The sequence below is a fragment of the Lissotriton vulgaris genome, chromosome 5 (genome assembly GCF_964263255.1).
Source record: "Lissotriton vulgaris chromosome 5, aLisVul1.2, whole genome shotgun sequence".
Taxonomy (NCBI): Eukaryota; Metazoa; Chordata; class Amphibia; order Caudata; family Salamandridae; genus Lissotriton; species Lissotriton vulgaris.
This window is the reverse complement of record NC_141693.1, coordinates 1,938,395,812-1,938,419,127: the sequence shown is the minus strand read 5'-3', so window position 1 is coordinate 1,938,419,127 and position 23,316 is coordinate 1,938,395,812. Positions and strand designations below refer to the sequence as shown.

At 47.0% G+C, this 23,316-nt stretch overlaps 1 protein-coding gene across 2 annotated transcripts in view; it reads right to left on the bottom strand.

The window, feature by feature from the left end:
- PRRT1 (proline rich transmembrane protein 1) overlaps positions 1–23,316 on the bottom strand; it is a 182,934-nt gene that overhangs the window by 31,290 nt on the left and 128,328 nt on the right. For both annotated transcript variants that reach the window (XM_086924595.1, XM_086924594.1), the window contains exon 2: positions 22,049–22,347. In XM_086924595.1, the coding sequence (XP_086780721.1) occupies positions 22,049–22,347 (299 nt within the window). The remainder of the gene's footprint in view (positions 1–22,048; positions 22,348–23,316) is intronic.

Below are 23,316 nucleotides of genomic sequence, written 5' to 3'. Positions count from 1 at the left end.
TTCAATATGGGCACACGGTCGAGCGCCACAGCTTTGCGCATCCTTATGATCAACACCAATGAGCCATATGTAATAGCTATTGCTAAATTTTTAAGTTGGTCTTGGAGAATTTGCGCAAAGTTTCCCAAAAAGCAGATGACCGGGCCTACAGGTAATACTGAGGAAGACTCATCCCCTGTTAGGGATTCAGCATGAAAGCCCATAAGAGATATCCTAGAAGCATCAGAGTTTGAGAAATGATAAAAAGTAACAACACATTTTTTTTTAAGAGCTTTATCAATTTTAATGGTTAATGTTTTTGCTTTTTATTAATGAATTTTAAATTGTATTGTCCATTGAAAATTTGAATAGTATTGTCAATTTATGAATTGGTATTTCATTTACTGGGAATGTTGATGACAAAAATTGTTTTAAATGTTGGTATTATTGGACATTGCATTTAATGGCAGTTGTCCTCTATGATTAATTTAATCGATATTAAGCATGAATTGATCTGAGTATTGTTGCTTCTAATGCACCATTGCATTGTTTGAAAGTTGTACTTCCAAACATCTCAGGTGTTTGTTTGACACATGAATACATGATTCTACTTGAAGACAAAGGGATAGGGTGATGACTAATAGGCAGCTGAAAGAGTGCCCATTTAGTATAAAGGCCGCTCTTTTCCTCTGTGTCTGTACGGCATGGCACCACATTAAACACAACGGTGTGCATTATTCCTTCATTGTCTACTAATAAATGCTCGATCCCTCTCTAAAAACAAGCATCACATCTACGACCTTCTCACCAATGCAAAACCAGACATACTATTCATAACCGAATCATGGTTGGGAGAGGATATGGCTCCAGTCCTGCATGAAGCCATTCCTCTAGGCTATCAAATAATCACCCAAAATCGTATAGCCAAAAAAGGAGGTGGTCTAGTTGTTGTATTCAGGCAAACAATACATATCACTAAAGTTGACAACATCTCCATAAAGAATTGTGAGGCTCTTCTAACAAGATGCAATCCTACACAGTCTTCCACCTGTAACTTCCTGCTCCTTTACAGACCTCCACCTAGCAAGGCAACATTCCCAAACGCACTTCTAGACACAGTTTCAAACCTGATAACAATACACTCCAACCTATGCGTTCTGGGTGACCTTAACATTTGGTTTGATAAAACCAATATGACATATCCAAAAACAATAATCACCGGCCTAGACCCATTGAACCTGCATCGGATTGTCCCCAATCGACACACACCGCTGGACATATCCTAGATGTCATTTTTGCTAAAACTGAACTAGTTACCTTTCAAACTATAACTCCAGTCACATGGTCTGAGCACCACTTGCTTGCTTTCCAACATAAAATAACGCTAAGCGACTCACCTAAAACTACCTTACATCCATCCACCTATCGGTCGTGGAACAAACTCAATTTGGAACACTTGGAAACACAACTAACATCCGGTATAAATCTGGAAACCATAAATTCTGTTCATAATCTATATGAGTGGCTACAGGAAGCTTTTGACATCCTGATACCACTCAAAACCACACAACAGAACAAAAGAAAAAAAGCACCTTGGAGAAACATAGAAATAAAAGACATAAAACAACAAATTAAAAAGCTGCAACGTACCTGGCTCAAAACAAACGCCAAACAAGACAAACTTCACCTACAGAAAATGAACAGATTATATAAATCGGCTATCAAAAAAGCGAAGAAAAGGTACTATTCAGACAGAATTCAAAACGCTAAATGTGCAAATAAAGAATTCTATAAAATACTCAATGAATTTCGAAAACCAAAGTGCCTTGAAGGAACTCATCCTGTTACTCAAGATTTCACAGACAAACTGGCAAATCATTACACGGACAAAGCAGACACGATGGACTCGTACTTACAACAGAAACAAAGCACCAGCACTAACCCTTGTACAAAACAACTATCCAAGAATGCTCTAATCAAGTCTCTCCGTTCCTTCCAACACATCTCACACGATGAACTTATGGACCTGGTCAAACCAAGCAGGCCTGCCGGCTGCCCTTCTGACCCCTGTCCGCCACAAACTTTCAAGACAATTATTTTAACATCTGCTGCCTTTCCAGTAAGAAGAATCATCAACGATTCCTTAACTACTGGAATATTTCCAGAAGAACTCAAAAAGTCATACATATACGCCCTCTACTGAAGAAAAGAAACTTGGACCCGCTGAACCCTGACAACTACAGACCCATTACAAATGGACCTTTCCTGGGCAAACTGATAGAAAGAGCAGCGTTCGCCCAGATGTCACAATTCATCGAAGAGAATGACATACTTTCAGATTTCCAAACATGATTCCGTCCTGGAAGAGGCACTGAATCTGCCCTCCTTGCTATCTGGGATGATCTTAAGAATACAGTTGACCGCAACAGGGTTGCTGCACTACTCCTCTTGGACCTCTAGCTGCCTTTGACACGGTTGACTATGATACTCTGAAACAAAGACTTTAAGAAGCCGGCATAGAGGGAACTGCTCTAGACTGGATCGCGTCCTACCTTCGAAACAGAGCTAATGTCATCCACACCCCACCTTTCTCGTCCAAACTGTACTCAACAAAAGCAGGGGTCCCTCAAGGTTCTATCATCTTGCCCATGCTTTTCAACATCTACATGAAGTCTTTACCAGTACTGATCAATACATTTCACCTCACGTGCTACAACTATGCAGATGACACGCAAATACTCCTTCAACTGGAATGCCCCAAAGACATTGGAAAATCACCAATTTTCAGCTGTCTCAGAGCCGTGGATTAGTGGATGACTTGGAGCCATCTAAATACTCACGTGTGGCGATTGGAAAAATTACAATCCGCTTGCCGCATGGCCTGATGAACTGGGATCACTGCCTAAAGTATCAAGGAAGTAAGAAACCTCGGAATGACCATGGACTCCAAGCTGTCGATGAATGTCCAAGTGGATAAACTAGCACGATCAAGTTTTGCTACTATAAAAATGCTGCAACAAATTTTCCCTCATTTGGGATTTCCACACAAGGTCCAAGCTACCATCTCCCTTGTTCTATCCAAACTCGATTACGCCAATAGCCTCTACCACGGATCACCTTTAACAAAAATGAAAAGACTACAACAGATTCAGAACTCGGCTGCCAGACTACTCTTGCATATCGAACCACGAGACCACATCTCCCTTGCCTTGAAAGCCCTGCATTGGTTACCGGTTACAAGAAGATCCACATTCAAGCTGCTTTGTATTACCCACAAAGCAATACATGGAATAGGACCACTCTTCATCAGGAATAAAATCACCAAACACATTCAACAAAGGAACCTCCGCTCTAAAGGAGCATCTCGACTCAAAATCCCACCATACAAGAAAGAAACCATGGGTGGCACATCCTTCTCTGTTCAAGCAGTAAAACTATGAACTCTTTACCCCCCAACGTAAGATCCACCGACAACCACTGTATCTTCAGAAAACTACTCAAGATCTGGCTCTTCCCCACATAAGCACCATACGGAAAAAGAAATTGACAGCAAAGCCCTCTGTATATAAGCATTTGTTTTCAATATAGATATGTACCTATCTTTGTGTGTTACTTTATAAAACATGTAAAATAATGATGCTGTTAAGAGAAAATAAAAAATAAAATAATAATAATAATAATAATATTCATCAATAAATAAAAATCATCTTTGGTCTACATGTACATACTTCCATTGTGCATATATGTACCTTCCGTGTACTTGGATCTGTGTGTCTGTTACTTTTCTCCTGAAAAAGCATATCCAATGCACTACCCTATATCTCATCCTGTGCCTCTATCAATATATGTAATTTAAATATACTTACTTCCTTTATGTATCTATATACTTTCAATGTACTTATGGATCTATATATTTATCACTTTCTTCTAATTTAGCATTTCCAATGCACTAGCCTATACTTCGCTCTATATATTTTCTAGCCCAACCTTCTGACTCATCTCAAACTTATTTCTACTACTCCTTCTAATGCACTACCCTATCTCTCATCCTATACATCTATCAATATATCCTCTACATCCACTCTCTCATTTATCCCAAACCCCATACCACTACTATGATCTCCAAAATAACCCTTTCTAACTCTCTCCTGCTCTACCCCTCCATGCATCATCTGTCACCTCTTTTTACTACACCGATCCCCTAAAACAAACCTTTCTAAACTCTCCCCTCTGGCTCCTTCCCTCCAAAACTCCTTTTTACTCATCCAAAAGCCTCTTCCTACTGCTAAGACCTTAAAAAAAAAATCCTTCACTCTTTTATCCCTCCACAATCTTTTTCAATCAAAATTAACAGACTAACATGTTCACTTCTCAAATTCCATATTCAACTATACTAATATACTGCCCAAATAACGGAATAACATATCTACTACTCAAATTACTTCATATTTATACTATACTAATTTTCAACACTAATCCTTTATAGGTTCTGGAGTGGCGTGCTACTCGCCAGAAAAGCGCTTCAACACCTATCATGGGTAACAAGTGCTATATGAATTATTATTATTATTATTATTTATTTTTGTAGAGCGCGTAGTCACCCTGAAGTATCCCAGCGCTAGGAACCCTATCTCTTCAGTTCAGCGGGCCGAGGGCAAAGCGAAAAGATGGGGGGGCAGAAGATCAGTGTTATGGGTAAGCATGAATCATTGGGGAAAAAGATGAGTCTTGAGCCGCTTCCTGAAGCGAAGGTATTGTGGTTCGAGTCGCAGGTCGCGGGGGAGCGAGTTCCAAAGGCGTGCAGTTTGGACTGAGAAACGTCTTCCTCCTGAGCGGGCTTTCTTGAATCTGGGGGTGGTGATGAAATTTTCTGTGTCCGAACGGAGGGATCTTGTGGATTTATAGGGTGTGATGAGTTTACTGAGAACAGGGGGGCCTTGATTTTGTAGTAGTTTTTGGGCTAGGCACAAGGCCTTGAATTTGACCCGCTCCCTTATGGGAAGCCAGTGGAGGAGTTTTAGAGCAGGTTTAGCGGAGGTTCTGGCAGGGGTATTTGTGATAATCCGGGCCGCAGTATTCTGGATTCTCTGAAGCTTGTTAAGGGTCGCTTCAGGAGCGCCTAGATAAATCACATTGCTATAATCAAGCCTCGAAAGTATTAGGCCTTGAATTAGCAATTTTTGGGAGTTAAAGGGCAAGAGGGGCAGGACTTTCCTCAGAGATTTCAGGAGCCCGAAGCAGGTCCCGGCTACTTTCTTTGCCTGCACAGTGAATGAGAGGTCAGTGTCGAGTCACACACCCAGACTTTTTACTTCTTCTTTTGGATCAGGGGGAGGGCCCAGACAAGTTGGCCAGATGTTCGGGGAGAGTGTGAGCCCTTTCGGGCCGAGGAGCAGAACTTCAGTTTTCGTCCCGTTTAGTTTTAGGGCTGAATTGTTCATCCAACAGTGGACCTGCGTAAGGCAGTTAAATAGGTCTGCTGATTGTTGTCTGGGGTGAGACAGAGACACCACTAGTTGTGTGTCGTCAGCATAGCTGACGACGCTCACTCCGAAAGGGGTGATGACCTCCTCCAATGTGGACATATAGATATTAAATAATGTGGGGCTCAGGGAGGAGCCCTGAGGCACACCACATTGGAGGGGAATTTCGGAGGAGCAGGCGTTCTTCTCCCAGATCTGATAGGTCCGTTGAGCTAGAAAGGATGAGAGCCAGGATAGGGCCGAGCCTTCCACACCAACTCTCTTAAGTCTTTTGATGAGCAGTTGGTGGTTGACGGTATCGAATGCCGCACTTAGGTCGAGGAGGATCACTGCCACTGATCCTCCCCCGTCCAATAGTGCTCTGCCTTCCTCTACCGCTGCCAGGAGGGCGATGTCAGTGCCCTGCCCTGGACGAAAGCCCGTCTGGGAACTTTTTAGCTTATTGTTGACCTCCAGGAACTGAGAGAGTTTCCTATTAACCAGTTTTTCAGCAATCTTGCTGACTCCTGGGAGTAGGGAGATGGGCCTGTAATTAGCCAGATTTTCGGGGTCGAGGGAAGGTTTCTTTAATAGAGCTTTTACGACGGCCGTCTTCCAGCTCGGGGGTACAACTCCCTGTTGGAGTGAGATGTTGATCAGATAAGTCAGAGGGGGAATAATCGTGGGGGCTACCTCCTTGAGGATCCGGAGTGGGGCGGGGTCTCTGGGCGATCCGCTCTTTATGGATTGTAGCGTGTTTCCTACTTCTTCAGTTGTAACTTGACCCCAAGAAGAGAGACAGGTAGGTGTTAGGGAGTACGGGAGATCGTTTTCTTCACACGGATTCGCGAGGGGGATTGAATCAAGAATTGTTTGAATTTTATCATGGAAGAAATTAGCCAATTGTTGGCATTTTTCCTGATCAGCTTTAGGATCAGTGGGGTGCCTCGGTCCCGGTTCTGGGGTTTTCAGAAGCTCTTTAAGGATGGTGTAAGATTCCTTACTGGAGCATCCCGCTTTCTCTATTCTCTCCTGGAAGAAAGCGCTTTTAGTTTTTCGAATAGCGGTTTTATAGATTAGAAGGGAGGTAGAATATATGTCTTTATTAGTTTCCGATTTGTTTTTTCTCCAAGAGCGTTCCGTTCTCTTGCACTCTTGGCGCAGGGCTTTAAGCTCTGGGGTGTACCATAGAGCAGAGGATAGTCTTTTGGGATGTTTAAAGGTCGCAGTTTTGGGGAGAAGTGTATCTAGAGAAGAGGTAATCCACTCATTAAACTGCTTGTCAGCCGTGGCAGGATCGGTGGAGAGCTCTGGGATGGAGTCTGCAAGGGCGGCGGCCCATTCCCCAGGTATGAGTTTACGCCACCGTCTGTCGGTTACCTGAATTTTAGTTGTTAGGGGGTTCGTGGTGGATATTTCCCAGGAGATAGGGAACAGAAAATGGTCCGTCCATGGAAGGGTCACGGGTGGTCTGGTGGAAATAGTTGCTACATTAGTGAGGATGGGATCCAATAGGTGTCCCTTCTCATGGGTAGGCTCGTTGTTGACCAGTCGGATATTGAGTGACATTAGGTCTTGCCGGAGGTCAGAGGCTATTCGGTCCGTAGGGTCCATGAAGTGGAGGTTTAGGTCACCTAGCATAAGGAAGTTGGAGGTAGAAGATGCTAGTTGTGACACTGATTCGATGACGGCATTAATGAAATTCCCAGGAGCACCTGGGGGGCGATAGATCAGTAGCCCTGACAGGGAGTGAGCTGGGGAGGTTAGTTGTGACACTGATTCGATGACGGCATTAATGAAATTCCCAGGAGCACCTGGGGGCGATAGATCAGTAGCCCTGACAGGGAGTGAGCTGGGGAGGTTTGGATGGAGAATTGACAGCTTTCGCAATCCTCGATATGGGCGTTGGAGGTTCTACAAGTAAATTGTTCCCTGAAGATTATAGCTACCCCTCCTCCCCTCCCTTTGGGTCTGTGTAAGGCTTGGCAGAGGTACCCTGGGGGAAGGGCCGTGACGATGTCCGAGTCGGAGCTATCTGATAGCCATGTTTCCGTTAAAAACAGTAGATCGAAATCCTGATCTTGGATTAACAGGTTGGTTTCGAGCGCATGTTTAGGAAGGGAGCGGCAGTTAAGAAGTCCTATCTTCAATCCGGGATTTGTTGAGCTCAAGGGAGTCGGATTGCAGCGCATACAATTAGAGAAGGGTTTACCTTCAATATGCGTGTGGTAGCAGGCAAGGACTTTCTTAGGTTGGAATGCGCGGAGCGCGTCTCCAGTATACACCATGCGGTCATGAGGGCCATCTGGCAGAGTCACTGGGCCTGGGTCCGTCTGGGCCCGGACGGGCTTGCCTTTGGCGCGCCTTCAGCGCGCCCGCTGCGCCCGTCCGCTGCGCTCCCTGAACTGACACATTATTTATGGGCGAAAAAAGGGGTGTTGGCAAGAAGTGGGCGTGGCCACCCGAAGGGGGCGTGTCCTAGTCTCCTCGCGGCCGGTGATGGCGGCGTGCGAGTGGGTTCTGTGTCACACAGCGTTCAGATCGACTGTTTCAAGTGATACAGGTCAGTGCAGGGGGAGGGCGCAAAGTGGGTTAAAAACACAAGTTTCACACAATTTTAAAAGCAAAATCAATTTCAGTGCTAAGCGTCGCTCCCGGCTTCCGCCTCAGGAGATTAGGGTAAAGTGCAGCTCTGGTAGTCAGAGCGCGCTTTTATATGTTTTGGCAAGAAGTGGGCGTGGCCACCCGAAGGGGTCGTGTCCTAGTCTCCTCGCGGCCGGTGATGGCGGCGTGCGAGTGGGTTCTGTGTCACACAGCGTTCAGATCGGCTGTTTCAAGTGATACAGGTCAGTGCAGGGGGAGGGCGCAAAGTGGGTTAAAAACACAAGTTTCACACAATTTTAAAAGCAAAATCAATTTCAGTGCTAAGCGTCGCTCCCGGCTTCCGACTCAGGAGATTAGGGTAAAGTGCAACTCTGGTAGTCAGAGCGCGCTTTTATATGTTTTGGCAAGAAGTGGGCGTGGCCACCCGAAGGGGGCGTGTCCTAGTCTCCTCGCGGCCGGTGATGGCGGCGTGCGAGTGGGTTCTGTGTCACACAGCGTTCAGATCGGCTGTTTCAAGTGATACAGGTCAGTGCAGGGGGGAGGGCGCAAAGTATGTTAAAAACACAAGTTTCACACAATTTTAAAAGCAAAATCAATTTCAGTGCTAAGCGTCGCTCCCGGCTTCCGCCTCAGGAGATTGGGGTAAAGTGCAGCTCTGGTAGTCAGAGCGCGCTTTTATATGTTTTGGCAAGAAGTGGGCGTGGCCACCCGAAGGGGGCGTGTCCTAGTCTCCTCGCGGCCGGTGATGGCGGCGTGCGAGTGGGTTCTGTGTCACACAGCGTTCAGATCGGCTGTTTCAAGTGATACAGGTCAGTGCAGGGGGGAGGGCGCAAAGTGGGTTAAAAACACAAGTTTCACACAATTTTAAAAGCAAAATCAATTTCAGTGCTAAGCGTCGCTCCCGGCTTCCGCCTCAGGAGATTAGGGTAAAAATGCACATTTTTCTTCCCCTTTTATCAATCCGCTATCCTTCTTACTCCAAGTAACAGACTAATATCCACCACTGAAATTACCTCATATTTCACCATATTAATTCACCACTAATCCTTTATAGGCTTCCTGAATAGCATGTGTCAACAAGCGAGCGATAAATAAATACAAACCTTTGTCCTCCTCTATCCTTCTGCTATCATTCCAAATCCAAATAACTGACTAACCTATCCACCACTTAAAATGTACTTGCATGTTTCACTATACTAATTCAACCCTAATCCTCTATGGGTTCCCGGAGTAGCGTGCTACCCGCCGAAAAATTGCTTTGACGCCTCGTCAGGGGTAGTAAGCGCTATATAAATGCAATTACAAAATACAATCTAAGAAGCTGTTCAGCCCATAATGTTTCAGCAAGCACATAAAACCCGAATGTAGCACTTAAGGATGATTTAACTTATCCAGGATGCTAATCATCTTAACTTGACTTCACATTATTGTATACATTTACATATCCTGTAAGTTAACACAAGCCTGCGTTCAATAAAGTTGCAAAAAACATGTATCTACCAAACAACGTGCATGCGGTCTCAATTATGAAGTGCCTGATATCGGACCAACTCAAAAGCGCATAAGTCGCTGTGCTATGCATCTATTTATGCGTTTCAGTGCTATGGCTACGCGATGAATCCATGAGTCACACATGAGCAGGGGGCTCTATGTCTCAGCAGCATCGGGCTCCAGGCCACAGGGTATAGGAAACTTCTGGCGAGGATCCCCTGGAAGCTGCTTTACTACACAATAGACCTCGGGTCGCTGACAGCTGCAGGGGCCAACCCAAAAGAGTCTGATGAGGTAGCCCTGTGTGGTAAAGGAAGATGCACAGTCCAACTGTGTAAGTAGATAATCCTTTATTGTAGGTTGCTTCTAGGATAGGTAAGTAGGAGAAGATAGGAAGTATAGATAAAACCCGCAGCTAGGGGGCTGCATCTGTATCTTCTATCTTCACCTTCTTACCTATCCTGGAACCAAGCTACAATAAAGGATTACTCAACTATTAAGCTGGACTCTGTATCACACTTTTTACCACACTCTGCTCAGTAGGACTCCCCATTCTTTGAAGCCATATTCCATACCTCTGAAGCCTTGGTTTCTCATCTTGAGCGAGTACCAACTTTAATACAATGTAAGATAGTATTATGGGCACCAGGGCCAGTCATACGACCTGCTTTCAAGATAGCATTCAGCTATTTTATTCATCAATGTCTTTACACTTCCTTCTACTAAAGACGCTCACCTGGCAAACAAGCTTAAATGTCAGGTCTATGAATGGCTTGGTCGCTAAGGGGCCGCACTTTTCAAAAGACCTTGTAAACCTCTTGGTCTCCAAAGCAAGCAGCAATCAGGATACTCTAACTGGAGATTCTGCTTGATCCCCCTCCCCCCTGTTTTTAACCTGAACTCAGCACCTATCACCGCTGAGATGCAGCTGCTAGGTGGAGGCAACCCAGACTCCTAGTTTTGCTTTACACTACTTTTCTTCTATAAAGAACTGTGTTACTGCAAAAACTGAATACAATATATAATTTTGTGGGAACGGGAGGAGATCTGGGCTGCTGATTTTAAAACAGGGGAAGTAGGTTCGAGTACCGCGTCTGCTTAACATCCCGTGATTTTGGACAAATCAATTCATCTCCCCATGCCTTAAAAAATAAAAAATACAGTCCCTGTCTAATCATATGGTGTTCATGTAAAGCGCTCCAATGCTCTTAGGCCGTGTTGGCATTATGTGAAATACACATAAATAAAGTGAGGGATGAGAGAAGGGAGACAGCGGGGATGGGGATTTGAGGGATGCTCTACGGAGCCCATCCCCAAAAGTGACAGAGAGGAAGAGAAATAACTGACGGAATCTGGCTCGGTACATCCATACAGATTGCATAAATTAAATATGGTGAGTTCCAATTAAAATAAGTGGTTTGAGCCTGGAATGGGGGTTCTTTAGCTGTATGCAAATGAGGCGGTAACTATCACTCATTGGAAATAAATCTGATGGATTGAAATGTTACATGAACAGGTAGACCTTTTATTTGGAGTGCGAATAATAGGGAGAAGATCTTATAGGTCTAAGGGGGAGGAATCATTAAGATCAATAGTGAACTAAATAGGATTGCAGGAGGTTATTGATAATAAGGAATGTGCTTGTCCTATTCTAAATATGTGGAAATTCTAAACCAAACTAACATAATAGACTATTGAGATTAGATTATAATTAGGATCCCGAGACCACCTTTCAGGGGTTACTTGTGTTTGGAATCCTCAAGAATATAGACTGTTATATGGGCAGGTGTATTGTTGCTTGTACAGATACGGTTCAGAATGGCATGTAGACAGGCTTCCCTATGTAGATTGATGATGTTTTAGTAGAGATTTATCGTGTATACCAGTTTTTTGGATTGTAATTTCAACTCTTTTTTATTTTTACAGCCCTGATGATGTCCCAGATGGGACGAAACACGTAGGTTGTGGAAAATTTGTGTTAACGTTGCAAGATTTATTTGTACAAGTATTGTGACTACCCTCATGGTGAATTTCTTCATCAAATTGAATGAAATACAATAAACAGAACTGAACAAATTCAAGAAGGAAGCTTGCTTGGAACTTTTTCTGTTCATTTCACATTTGCATGACTATATGATGCGTGATAACCTATATACTTAGACGCTCCTTCTATTTGTATTCATATTTGTATCTGAGTGGCTTTCACGGTGGGTCACTTGAAGTTGAGCGCCAGAGCAGTGATTTAATAGACTAATGGTTGATATTTGGTGTAATATCCTACTGTGCACACCTTTGTAGTACCCTCATCGTGTCATTATCTTTTTGAAACATTATATGAAATACACATAAATAAAGTGAGGGAAGAGTGAAGGGAGACAGCGGGGATGGTGATTTGAGGGATGCTCTACGGAGCCCATCCCCAAAAGTGACAGAGAGGAAGAGAAATAACTGACAGAATCTGGCTTGGTACATCCATACAGATCCATTACCACAACAGTGATGGAACGTTTCTCAAGTCTAATGACCCACACACTGTGTCTAAGGGTCTAACCACAAACCTACATTAAAGAAATAAAATAGCAACACTGGTGACACAATTAAAGCAGCACATGTTACACTCACTGCAAGGCCAGATAAGTGAAAATCCTCAATGAGTAGGTGGAGCTTAAACAGAGAAAACAAGCTCACTGTTCAGTGAATACCCATATTTCTTCATTGTTAGCTCTATACCAGGAATCCCGTCTCGGGTAAAAACTCCAAGACGACAAGTTATAAGGCAGAGGTATTTGCACTTTGAAATAGGTGCAATTTATGCACCCCCTAAAGACAGCACCCCTCGGCAGAAGGGGTGCTACAGTTTGTGCGTAACATGTGACTAGGCCCTAAAACACCCTCCTGCCTTCTGTGTGCAGTATCGTGTGCTAGAAATGTCATTAAGAATAAAATAAATGAAATGTGTTCTATCATGGGCTGGTGCTGTGCCCATCCAATCTATGAGGGGTCCCTTCACTGAATTAGGGCTCTGCCAGCAAAAGCTGGAGATCACATGTAACCAATCGAGAAGCTAAGCAGCGCCTCTTTGAGCTGCAGGTTTCCATGTGTTTGATCCGCAGCTTCATCTTCGAGATGATCAAGGGAGAAGTTTTGCTTGCCATTTCATGCAAGCTGGCAAATGCTGGTTGAGGATGTCCATTTTCCTTAGTGTGTGAAAATAGCTCAGCAGACTCGTTTAGAATGTAACTCTCCGCCGTGGCTTCCACAGATTACACACTGTAAAACTGTTCTAGTGTTTACTGTAAAGGATTGAAGAGACTGATTACTAAGTGCAGTAATCATTAATAAGTCAAAATTACAATGCCAACCAAAGGCCCAGCAAATCATTATGGGGCGAGATTCTAGAGTATAGTGAATATTATAGTATTAGCTCTCAGCTGAGCAGGAGAGCCTGCCCCTTGAGGAATGTTTTGATATTGGATACTATAGTATTCACTGCATTCTCGAAAGCGTCCCATATTGCTTTGCATGGCCTGTGGTTGGGATTGTATTTTTGCCCATAACTGTGCTTGGGGTGGTCCTAGGAGGATGGGACCACCACCGAATAATTTCAGCATGATGTGCTCTTTCTGTTGAAAGCATGTGCTTGGTTCTCTCCCTAGGTTAGAGAGAACCCCAAAATCATCACATCTCCCACTGCTTGCTACATTTTCATTTTCACCTTTGAGAGATGACTATATGCATTTTAGCATGTCAAGATATAATTATTTATTGTTTAATTAAAGGCACTCTTTGATATATTTACATTTTTGTGACATGACTATATGTATTTTAGCATTTAAAGATAGTTATTTGTGAGGGGGCGCTAGAGGTCGCCAAGCAAGACGGCCGCACTGCTGTGAGCCTCTGCGTGACCGGGAATATATCCGCCTAATATCTGCTGCATCCTGCGCCTAAACTTCCCTGAGAAGCCAGTGGGGCCTACCTGTGTGCATACTGAATGGCCTGAATTGACTTACTGTAGCGCTGGACCGCCATTTGAGGTGTGACCGGCCCCCTATGTTCCCTCGTGGCGAGGACCGAAAATGGCGACTGCTGGACACAGATGAGCTGTGGTGGATCGGAGCTCCTAGCTGCCTGCGGGATCCCGTCGAGGGCTCAGCGGGGTGGATTGTTGACCCGCCGGCGTGCGGTAGCAGCTTCGGAGAGGGAGGTGTGCCTGGAGCCCTCCCTTATACATCTTGTGCGGCGGCCCGTCGGGATCCCTGCTGCCCACTAGTGGAGCTGAGGGGGCGTCCTGGTGCTTCACTGGCCTGATTGGCGCGGAGCGGATCTCCTGGTGCCGCAGGTACGGCGGCGGGCTGCGGCGAGCCCCGCGAGGAGGCCTGGCGGAGAGGAGCCCTGAGAAGGTGTGGCGGGGAACTCAGCTCGGCTGGATGGCAGCGCCCGTCGGTGTTAAACACGTTGAGTGGGTGGGCCTGCACTCGGTTTGGGCTGCGGAGGTGGAATCGGGCCCGGTGCTAGGCCGTGTCTCACTTGCTGGGTCTGGTACGGGGTAGAGGACATTAAGGAGCTTAGGGCTTGCGGCAGCTGGGGAGGACGAGTCGGCGGGCCCACTGTGCCTTGGGCCTTTCTGCCAATAGACGCTGCAATTGTTCAAGACCTCAGTGAAGCTGGGGTGTCAGCGGAGCCCCCGAGACGGCTCTATTGTGTGTTGCAACTACGTTGGATTTGGAGGTTCCCGGCGGCTTACCTGCTTACTGCACCTTCCCCAATCACTGCACTATTCCCTTCGTGGGCGAAACCGAGGTGGTGTATCCCTGACAAACCTGTACATTGCAAACTCTGGGAGGATACAACTGGTGCCGAAATAGCGCTACAACACACCCTACTGTTGCCTGCCGGTAGGGGGGACTGTCCTTCATGAGCAAGGTGAGGCGAGCAGCACTACTAGATTGCCTCACTCCCACTTGAGCCACGGTGCTGTGAGTGCTGCCACCATCATTCTTTGTAGGTGTATGAGTCAGCGGTGAGGCCTAAGTACTAGCTAATACTACCTCCTCATTGTGAGACCCTGAAAGGTGCGCCCCGATCAAGCCCTTGTGTTAAGTTTGGTTCATATAGCGCCATCTCACTCTCTCCTAGCTCCTGTCGCTGCGTTGGCTGGCGCTTCGCGATCTGAGACAATGGGCCGATCAGATAGGACACAACCTAAACTAACATTTGAAACCCGGCGCGTCCCTAAGACCCCACAAAAACCCGCCTCGGACTCTGAGGGTGATGCGGTGTCGGATGGGCCTCCCGCCCTTGGGGCTACACTGGCTGCCATGCAGCGGACGTTACAATCCATAGAAGGCAATATGACGGCGGCCAGTCACAGACTGGATCACATGTCATCGCAGTTGGAAAAACAAAACGCGCGCATGGGCGAGGTGGAGCAGAGGGTCTCTGCTGCAGAAGATGGTCTGTCCACAGTTACAGACAAGGCCCTAAATATGGAGAAGGTCCTCTCGCTCATACAGGCAAAGAATGAGGATTTGGAGGCGCGGTCCCGACGCAATAACATCCGCGTTATGGGACTGCCGGAATCCACAAATGTGGGGAAAATGGAGACCTATAAGGATTGCCTCATTACAGATATTTTTTGGCACGGAACATCTCTCCCCTATGTTTATTGTAGAGCGCGCCCACAGTTCGCTGGCTGCCCGCCCGGGAGCACCTCCTCGTCCTATACTTGCTTGGATTTTAAACTATAGAGACAGGGACACGATTTTGCGATTGGCGAGAGAGAAGGGAGCCACAGAACATCAGAGGAACTTCCTTGCCTTTTTTCCTGATTTTACTGTGGCAGTGCAGGCTGCGCGCAGGGAGTTCGCCGCTGTGAGACAGCTTTTGCGCTCAGAGGAGGTCTCCTATGCAATGCTATACCCTGCCCGCCTGCGCATTGGCGCGGCTTCGGACAATAAGATTTTTTCTTCACCTAAGGCTGCTATGGATTATGCAAAGAAGTTGAAGCAGAGGAAGCGGGCCTCTGCGGAGGCAACGGGAGGGGAGGAACTAGAAGACGCTGAGGGCTGAGGGTTCTTCCTGGTGGGTAATTATGACGACTGCACTAGCGACTGGTAGAACTTTGGGACACTGTGCACGTCAAACTGTTTGAAAGCTTCCATTAGCTGCCCGTCCTAGATGTAGTTCTATTTCTTGCTTTCTGGGGGGTGGACTGCTACAGGCGCAGTGGCTCTGAAACTGCAATAGATGCCAGGAATGTTATATACTTGCTGTCACTGGTGCACCTTTTGGCGACTCTGACTGTTCCACCCTTTGCATATTGCCTGCTCCGCAACACAAAACCAAATGTGAAAGTTACTGAGGGATTCATGCCTGTCTAGACCTGTGTTGTTCATTATAGAGTATGAGTCTTTTGAATTATAACATGAAGCTGTGATCACAAGACACCTAATACCGAGGTGCTGGATGTGCTAAAATGTCCCCCCGGTCAACTCCTGCTACCCCTGAGAAATGCGCATCTGCGCCCCCTTCATATCGGTGTACCCCGACTTCTGTTCTCGGTTGCGGGCGCTGGGATGGGGGGTTCGGGGGGGGGGCTGCTAGGTTGGGATTGGAGGTGGCTTTGGCATAGTTGGGGTGCTGAAGTGGGAGGGGGGCGGAATGGGATGTGTTGGGGGGGATGAATGTTGGTTGATTGCTACCAGGTGTACAGTTCGGATCAGGGAACTTCGTTGCGCTCTGAGAATGTATTAAACTAGTACTCTTATCCGCCTCTTATTACGTCTACCATCGGATAATGGGTAGTTCCCTTAAATTTGCCACTTGGAATGTGCGCGGGCTGAACTCCCAGCGGAAGATCCGGATGGTGCTTGCAGGACTGGATAGAATGGGTGTTGGGATTGGAGGTGGCTTTGGCATAGTTGGGGTGCTGAAGTGGGTGGGGGGTGGGAGTGGATGCGTTGGGGGGATGATTGTTGGTTGATTGCTACCAGGTGTACAGTTCGGATCAGGGAAGTTCGTTGCGCTCTGAGAATGTATTAAACTAGTACTCTTATCCGCCTCTTATTACGTCTACCATCGGATAATGGGTAGTTCCCTTAAATTTGCCACTTGGAATGTGCGCAGGCTGAACTCCCCGCGGAAGATCCGGATGGTGCTTGCAGGACTGGATAGAATGGGTGTGCAGATGGCTTTCCTTCAAGAAACCCATTTGACCTCTGCCTCGGCACGTAATGTTGGAGCCCGGTGGGATGGTGTGCGAGCTTCATCCTCCTATTCCTCGTTTGCTAGAGGTGTACTCACATTAGTGAAGAAGGGGGTTCCCTTAATTGAAATACAGACTGAATCGGATGACTGTGGACGATGTGTGATACTTCATGGTGGACTGGGAGGCGAGATTGTGCTGTTAGTGAACATCTATGGGCTGAATGTGGATGACCCGGCCTTTTTTTCTGACGTGTGTCGTAGGATTCAGCGGTTTCCACGAGCTGAAATTATATGGGGTGGCGAGTTCAATGTGTATTTGGATGCGTTTAAGGATAGACAGGGAGAGAGTGACGTCCGACAGAAAAATGCATCCGAATTGCTGTGGCACTTGATAGATGCTGGACAAGTGCAAGATGTGTGGAGACTGCGTCATCCAGATGCGCATGAGAGTTTGTGTGTGTCTTCGGGGTGCGGGTCGTGGTCGCGCATTGACTAATGGTTGATTTCAGAGGGGGTGTATCCTTGGGTTCAGAGTGTGTGTCATGTGGCCAGGACGCTCTCCGATCATTCTCCTGTGCTTCTGGAATTGACATTGCCGGACGGTGGGGCCCTGCCGTTTGCCTGGCGCCTTCAGCCATCTGAATTGAAGGAACTGGTGTTCAAACACACTATAGAAGAAGCGATAGGCCATTACTTCATGGAGAATGAAGGCACAGTGGAAAGTGCCGGCGTCTTGTGGGAGGCCTTTAAGGTCACCATAAGGGGGGCTTGCACAGGAGCTCAGGCGGGTGTGTTGCGGGATATTAGACGCCGGATACGCAAGCTAGCAATGGAGATCAGAGAGCTGGAGCGAGCCTTTGACGCGGACCCGTCTGCAGATAAGCTTGCTCAAATTCGAGAACTTGTTTCGGAACATAATGACACTGTAGACCAGGAATTGCGGCACTGCTCTCGGCGTCAGGTGGCAAGATATTATGGGGAAGGTGGACGGCCGAGCCGTTCCCTCGCTCAGAAGCTGAGAGAGCCCCTAAGCCAGGAACCCATCCATGAGCTCATTGATGATGCGGGAACGGCACGCCACTCAGCTGACGACTTGTGCGAGGTTGTCTTGCAGTTCTACACTGATCTCTATGCTGCCCGGGAGTCTCCTTCTGATGAGGCAACACATGCTTACCTTGATGATGTGGCACTGGGTTGGTTGTCTGATGCGCATTGTGAATATTTGGTGCAACCGTTCGGGGAGGAGGATGTGCGAGACGCTTTAATGGCCCTACCTACCTGCAAGTCTGCCGGACTGGATGGGCTGCCTAGTGAATTTTATAAAAAGTTTGCAACACTTCTGGATCCCCGGCTGCTGGAGGTATTTGCGGAGGCATATGACAATGGGCATCTTCCGCCGTCACTCCGCGAGGCCTTACTGGTCACACTACTGAAACCAGACAAACCCCCTAATCAATCCGGTTCGTACAGACCACTGTCCATCATCACATAATTTACATACACTATTCTCCACACTGCACTATTTTGAGCCTGACTTCCAGGCTGTGGCTGTGTTACTCGACGCAGCTAAGGCCTTTGATTCTGTGCATTGGTCCTACATGTTCGCGGTCCTGACTCGAATGGGATTTCCCCCCTTCTTCCTCCAGTGGATTTGAGTTCTTTATAGTGGACCGGTTGCCAGTGTTAGGGCTAATGGCAGGGTCTTGCCCTTATTTCCGATTGGAAGAGGCACCCGACAAGGCTGCCCCCTATCACCGATACTCTTTGCCTTGATAATCGAGCCCCTGGCGTGCAAGCTTCGTCAAAAGCATTCGGCTGCGGCCTTGAGATTCCGGCAGCGCCCCTTGATCGTGTCACTGTATGCGGACGACATGCTTCTGTACGTTCGGGAGCCCTCCACATATCTATCTCCGCTTCTGAGGGAATATGTCCAATTTGAAAGATTTTCGGGTTTGGGCATAAACTGGTCCAAATCCGTGGTTTTTCCTCTAACGGAGCGCACAAAGGAGGTTGACATGGATTTCCCCCTGACATGGGCTACGGATCCAGTAAAGTATCTTGGGGTACTGATCCATAGAGACCCTGCAGTGGTGGTCGCAGAGAACCATGGCCGCGCCGTTATGCGCATACTGGAACAAACTGAGAGGTGGGCACGTCTTCCCTTGTCACTGGCAGATAGGATCGCGGTCGTTAAGATGGTGTTCCTGCCTAAATTACTGTATTTTTTCATCAATGTCCCCATCAGGCTGAATCTAGCTTTCTTTCAGACGCTGCAGTCAGCTCTACTTACATTTATATGGGGAGGCAAGCAAGCACGATGCCGCTGGGATCTCCTAGTGCAACCGTTCGACAGGGGAGGCTTTGAAGCCCCGGATATCTGCTTGTATTACCTTTGTGCACAGGCGCATTTTGCGCATTACTGGCATTTCCCGCAGCGCTTCCAGCCACATGTGGCGATTGAAACAGACGCGGTTTGCCCTATCCCTGCGCAAGCTATGGTTCTGTCAGGCGGGTCGGGTGGGCCTCGCAAGGAAATTAGCCCTGCCTGGTGTACATCCTGGGCGTGGAAGACTCTGGCTGCTAGGGTTCTGCTCTCAAATCTTTATGCTCCCCTCCTGCCTTTGGCTTCGCACCCGGGAATCTCGGCTGCGAGAGAGCCCACTGCCTTGAAGGAGCTCTCGGCTGCCGGTATAGTACGTATGGGTGATCTATTCGCTGGAGGTCGTTTCAAAACTTTGGAGGTAGCCCAACAAGGTGTCAATCGACCCTTTATGTTTAGATTCATGTTTATCCGCGTTCGGCAGGCAATGCTGGAGGTTTACCCGGGCTTTCCGGAGGAACCTGTAACCCTCAGGGCCTTGCAGGTGATGCTGACGGGTACGAGCCGTAAAGGGCTCATAACTCGCCTCTACCATGCATCTCAAAGAAAAACAGAGTTTGATGACCATCTGTCGCGTCAACGATGGCAAACGGCGCTGGGCTCCCCGCTCCCGATGGAAACATGGTCGGCTTGTTGTCAACTCACAGGGCGCTTGACTGCCAATTGTAATCTCAGGATTATCCACTTTAAGTTTCTCCATCAAATATATTTTACCCCACTACAATTCCATAGGTATGGTCTGCGTGAGTCTGCACGGTGTGTCAGATGTGGAGTTGAGGATGCGGATTTTCTCTACGTGGCTTGGCTGTGTGGGAAAGTGTCGGAGTTCTGGACTGCGGTGGCTCGCATATTATCAGAGGTGGTACTGGAGCGAGTTGAGTGTACCCCTGAATTGTGTCTGCTAGGTTATGTCAATGGCCTAAAGCCCGCTAACCGCCGCCTCGTGGCGATTGCCACTTTGCTGGCAAAACGTGCTGTGGCAAAGAGGTGGGAGCACGCTCGGCTCCCACGGTCAAACTGTGGCTTACTGATCTGTCATACTGTAGGCACCAGTTGCTGGCTTACAGGGAGGAAATACCTGAGGCTTCACGCCCGAAGGACTTCTGGAGCCCCTTGACGACATACATGCTTGCACACCCTGACCTGCTTGGGGGGGGGAGCGGCTCGACGCATGGGTCGCTGTGCACACTGTTTTGGCTGTATCACGGATTACAGTCATTCTACATTGTAAGCTCTGTGTGCTATACTGTGTTGGCATTAGGATACTACTCACCGTCCACTCTTTCTAATGAAAAGCGCATGCATGGACGGAACTGCCTTGAGGAGAAGGCTTTGCAGTGTTGGTACAGCCTGGTAGATGGGATGGGGGAGGGAGGGGCGGGGGGAGAGTTGGGTGTTTTCTCTGCAATTTAGTAAAGCCTGTATATGCCACAAATTGACTAACTGTGCCTCTACAATGTACGGATTTACAATGTATTGTGGAAATGATAAACATACGTTTTGTAGCTGTATGCTGTATGTTGTACTCTTGTGTTGCTAATAAAACTTTATAAATAATTTTTTTTTTAAAAGATAGTTATTTGTCGTCCCATAATGCTTTGCAGGGCCTTTGGTTGGGATTGTATTTTTGTCCATAACTGTGCTTGGGGTTGGACCACCCAGGATGGGACCACCACCAATCATTCAGCATGATGTGCTATTTGTGTTCAAAGCATCTGCATGGTTCTCTCCCTAGGTTAGTGAGGGCACCAAAATCATCACCTCTTTCACTGCTTGCTATATTTTCATTTTCACTTTTGTGAGATGACTACATGCATTTTTGCATGTAATGATAGAGATGCTTGTTGTTTTATCAAGGGTATGTGAGGTTTCTGTTTTATTAATTTGGTGAGGCGTAACAGAGTTCAGGGAGTTTTTTATCAATTCAGCAGAATTCCGTGGAGTGGTACTCCGCCAACTATGACCACCCTTAACGAACTGTCACATTCTTGCAGAGTTGCATTTGAAGGACACACTTGTGTATTACTATTCCAAAGGCTGCAACATGTATAACTAACTTTGAAGTAATTAAACTTTGAATTCGAACTTTGCTAAAAGACTGTAGAATTGCTCTTTAAATTCCAAGATTATCCTATGACAGAATAGGAAGAACTCTAAAGTCAGAGCTCAGTTTGCAGATGATATGCGTACGGTATTCAGTTTCGATACTTGTTACAAGAATGGCCCAGTGAGGAATCACAGACTTTGAATGTGTGTTAACTACTTGCAGTCGAACAGGACTCCAGTAGAAACTCCAAATCATCTGCCATAGAAAATGAATATTGACAAAGCTTGAGGTACTGATCCTACTTGGAGAAAGAAGTGTGGAGGAAGGTATTTGCAAGACACTAGTATGTCACCCAAGGACCCAAGTTACGCAGATGTCATTCCAACAAGTTAAATACAATACAGTTAAGCCAGTCAGTAAAGGTATCTCTTACTGCCTTTAGACAACTATCTACACCGAGTGGATGAGTGGTAAAGTCCAGTGTGTCTGTTTTTCCTCTTATCCCATTTCCCTTTCCTGGCTGTCTCTATTGTCCCTCATATTCCTGTAAATACTAGTAGGGGAGATGAGAGAGAAGAGTGCATATTTCAGCTAAATTTCAAGTGCAAGGTTAGTGCTTTATGACAACTGCTCTACTTTAACTGAAGACCTCTTGGGCTATTCAATTCAGTCCCCTTGACAATGGAACCCAGCTGCTTCTCCAACTGCTTACTTTCAGCCTCTTTTAGTCAGCACACCCCCAGTCCCACTGGCTTCGAAAAAGGAAAGTCAGGGGATAATCCGTCCAGTCTATTACAGGCCACTCTCCTGCCCTCAGAAACGGTTGATCCTACCCCCCCCCCCCATTCTGTCTTGTCCTGGTGAAGCCACACTCACCGTCCCTCCTGGATATACTGGCACATAGGCGGTGCAGGGCTGCAGCTGGACCTGGTAGCCGGAATGCATGTACCCGCCCCCGGGTAGCGTTCCCCCTTGGGTCTGGACAACATAGCCTTGTGGATTGCCATTAAACTGGGTCTCTTGCACGTATTCTCGGTTGTCAGGCCGGGGTAGGGTAGCAGAGCTCGACTGTTGTGGGGGGTCGTTGTAGCCTGGAATTACACCATTGCAGGGCCCCTCTGGCTGGACAGGGTTATATGGAGGAGGAGACGTGTGGGGTGCCCCTTCTGGTAATCCTAAAAAACAAAAACAAAAAAACAGAATTACAAATTAAGTCAACAAATTGCATGATCAGATAATAACATTAAGACCCATTCATATGCTTGATGTTAATCCCTGTACACAAGGGTTGGTGAAAAGAGCTAGGACCGAAATTAAACCATAGCGCAGGAGACACTGCTGAGACTGGGGTTGCTATCTACAGCAGCCCTGGTAGACTCCAAGAACAGGAGGGAAGGGCAGACAGATGCAGTTGATGTATTGACATCTAGGGAACAGTTACTCAATAAGTTGCTGGACTGGGCCTGCAGCCTGTCTCCCTGCCACATGGGTTCAAGAGTCGATCTATCTGAGGTGTCCTTAAACAGCGATTTTTAGCTGCCACCCTGAGAAATATACTAGATGAAATTAAGTTATTCCCGCTACAGAGACAAAGAGGCAGACTATACTAAAGTAACAACAGCGGAGAGTGCACTGTGCTGTCCTTGGCAGGCAGAAGCTAGGCATGGATGCTGCAGTAATTCCCAGTGGTCAGTGGTCAGAGTATGGTTCAAGGGAATGTCCCAGAGTGGCTCTGCAGCCTACCTCTCTTCCACAGGGGGAAGTCTGAGGGCCTCTGGTATTTAGCGAAATGAGTAGGCAGGCGCTACTCACAGAAGGGTGGCAAAAGCACTACACTGTACTCGACAAAACACAAAATGCTCCCCGCCTCTCCTGTGGAGTCCCTAACTGCTCTCGGAGGTACCATACAAGTGGCAATGGTCCGTAAAGACAACTTGCGGCCTGCATTTATGTAGAAAGAAAATGTGGGTGGTTATGACATCTATTAGAGAAGACTGGGAGAGGTCAGGGAAAGCTGCTTTGCTAATGCCTCCTCTTCCCTAACGTGGCCAACTTTAAACCAGCGCAGACGACGCAAGTATAGAGTGAGGGGTCTGACACTGATTCATATCTGTTAGGTCAAGAGCTGGAGGATGGCAGCATGG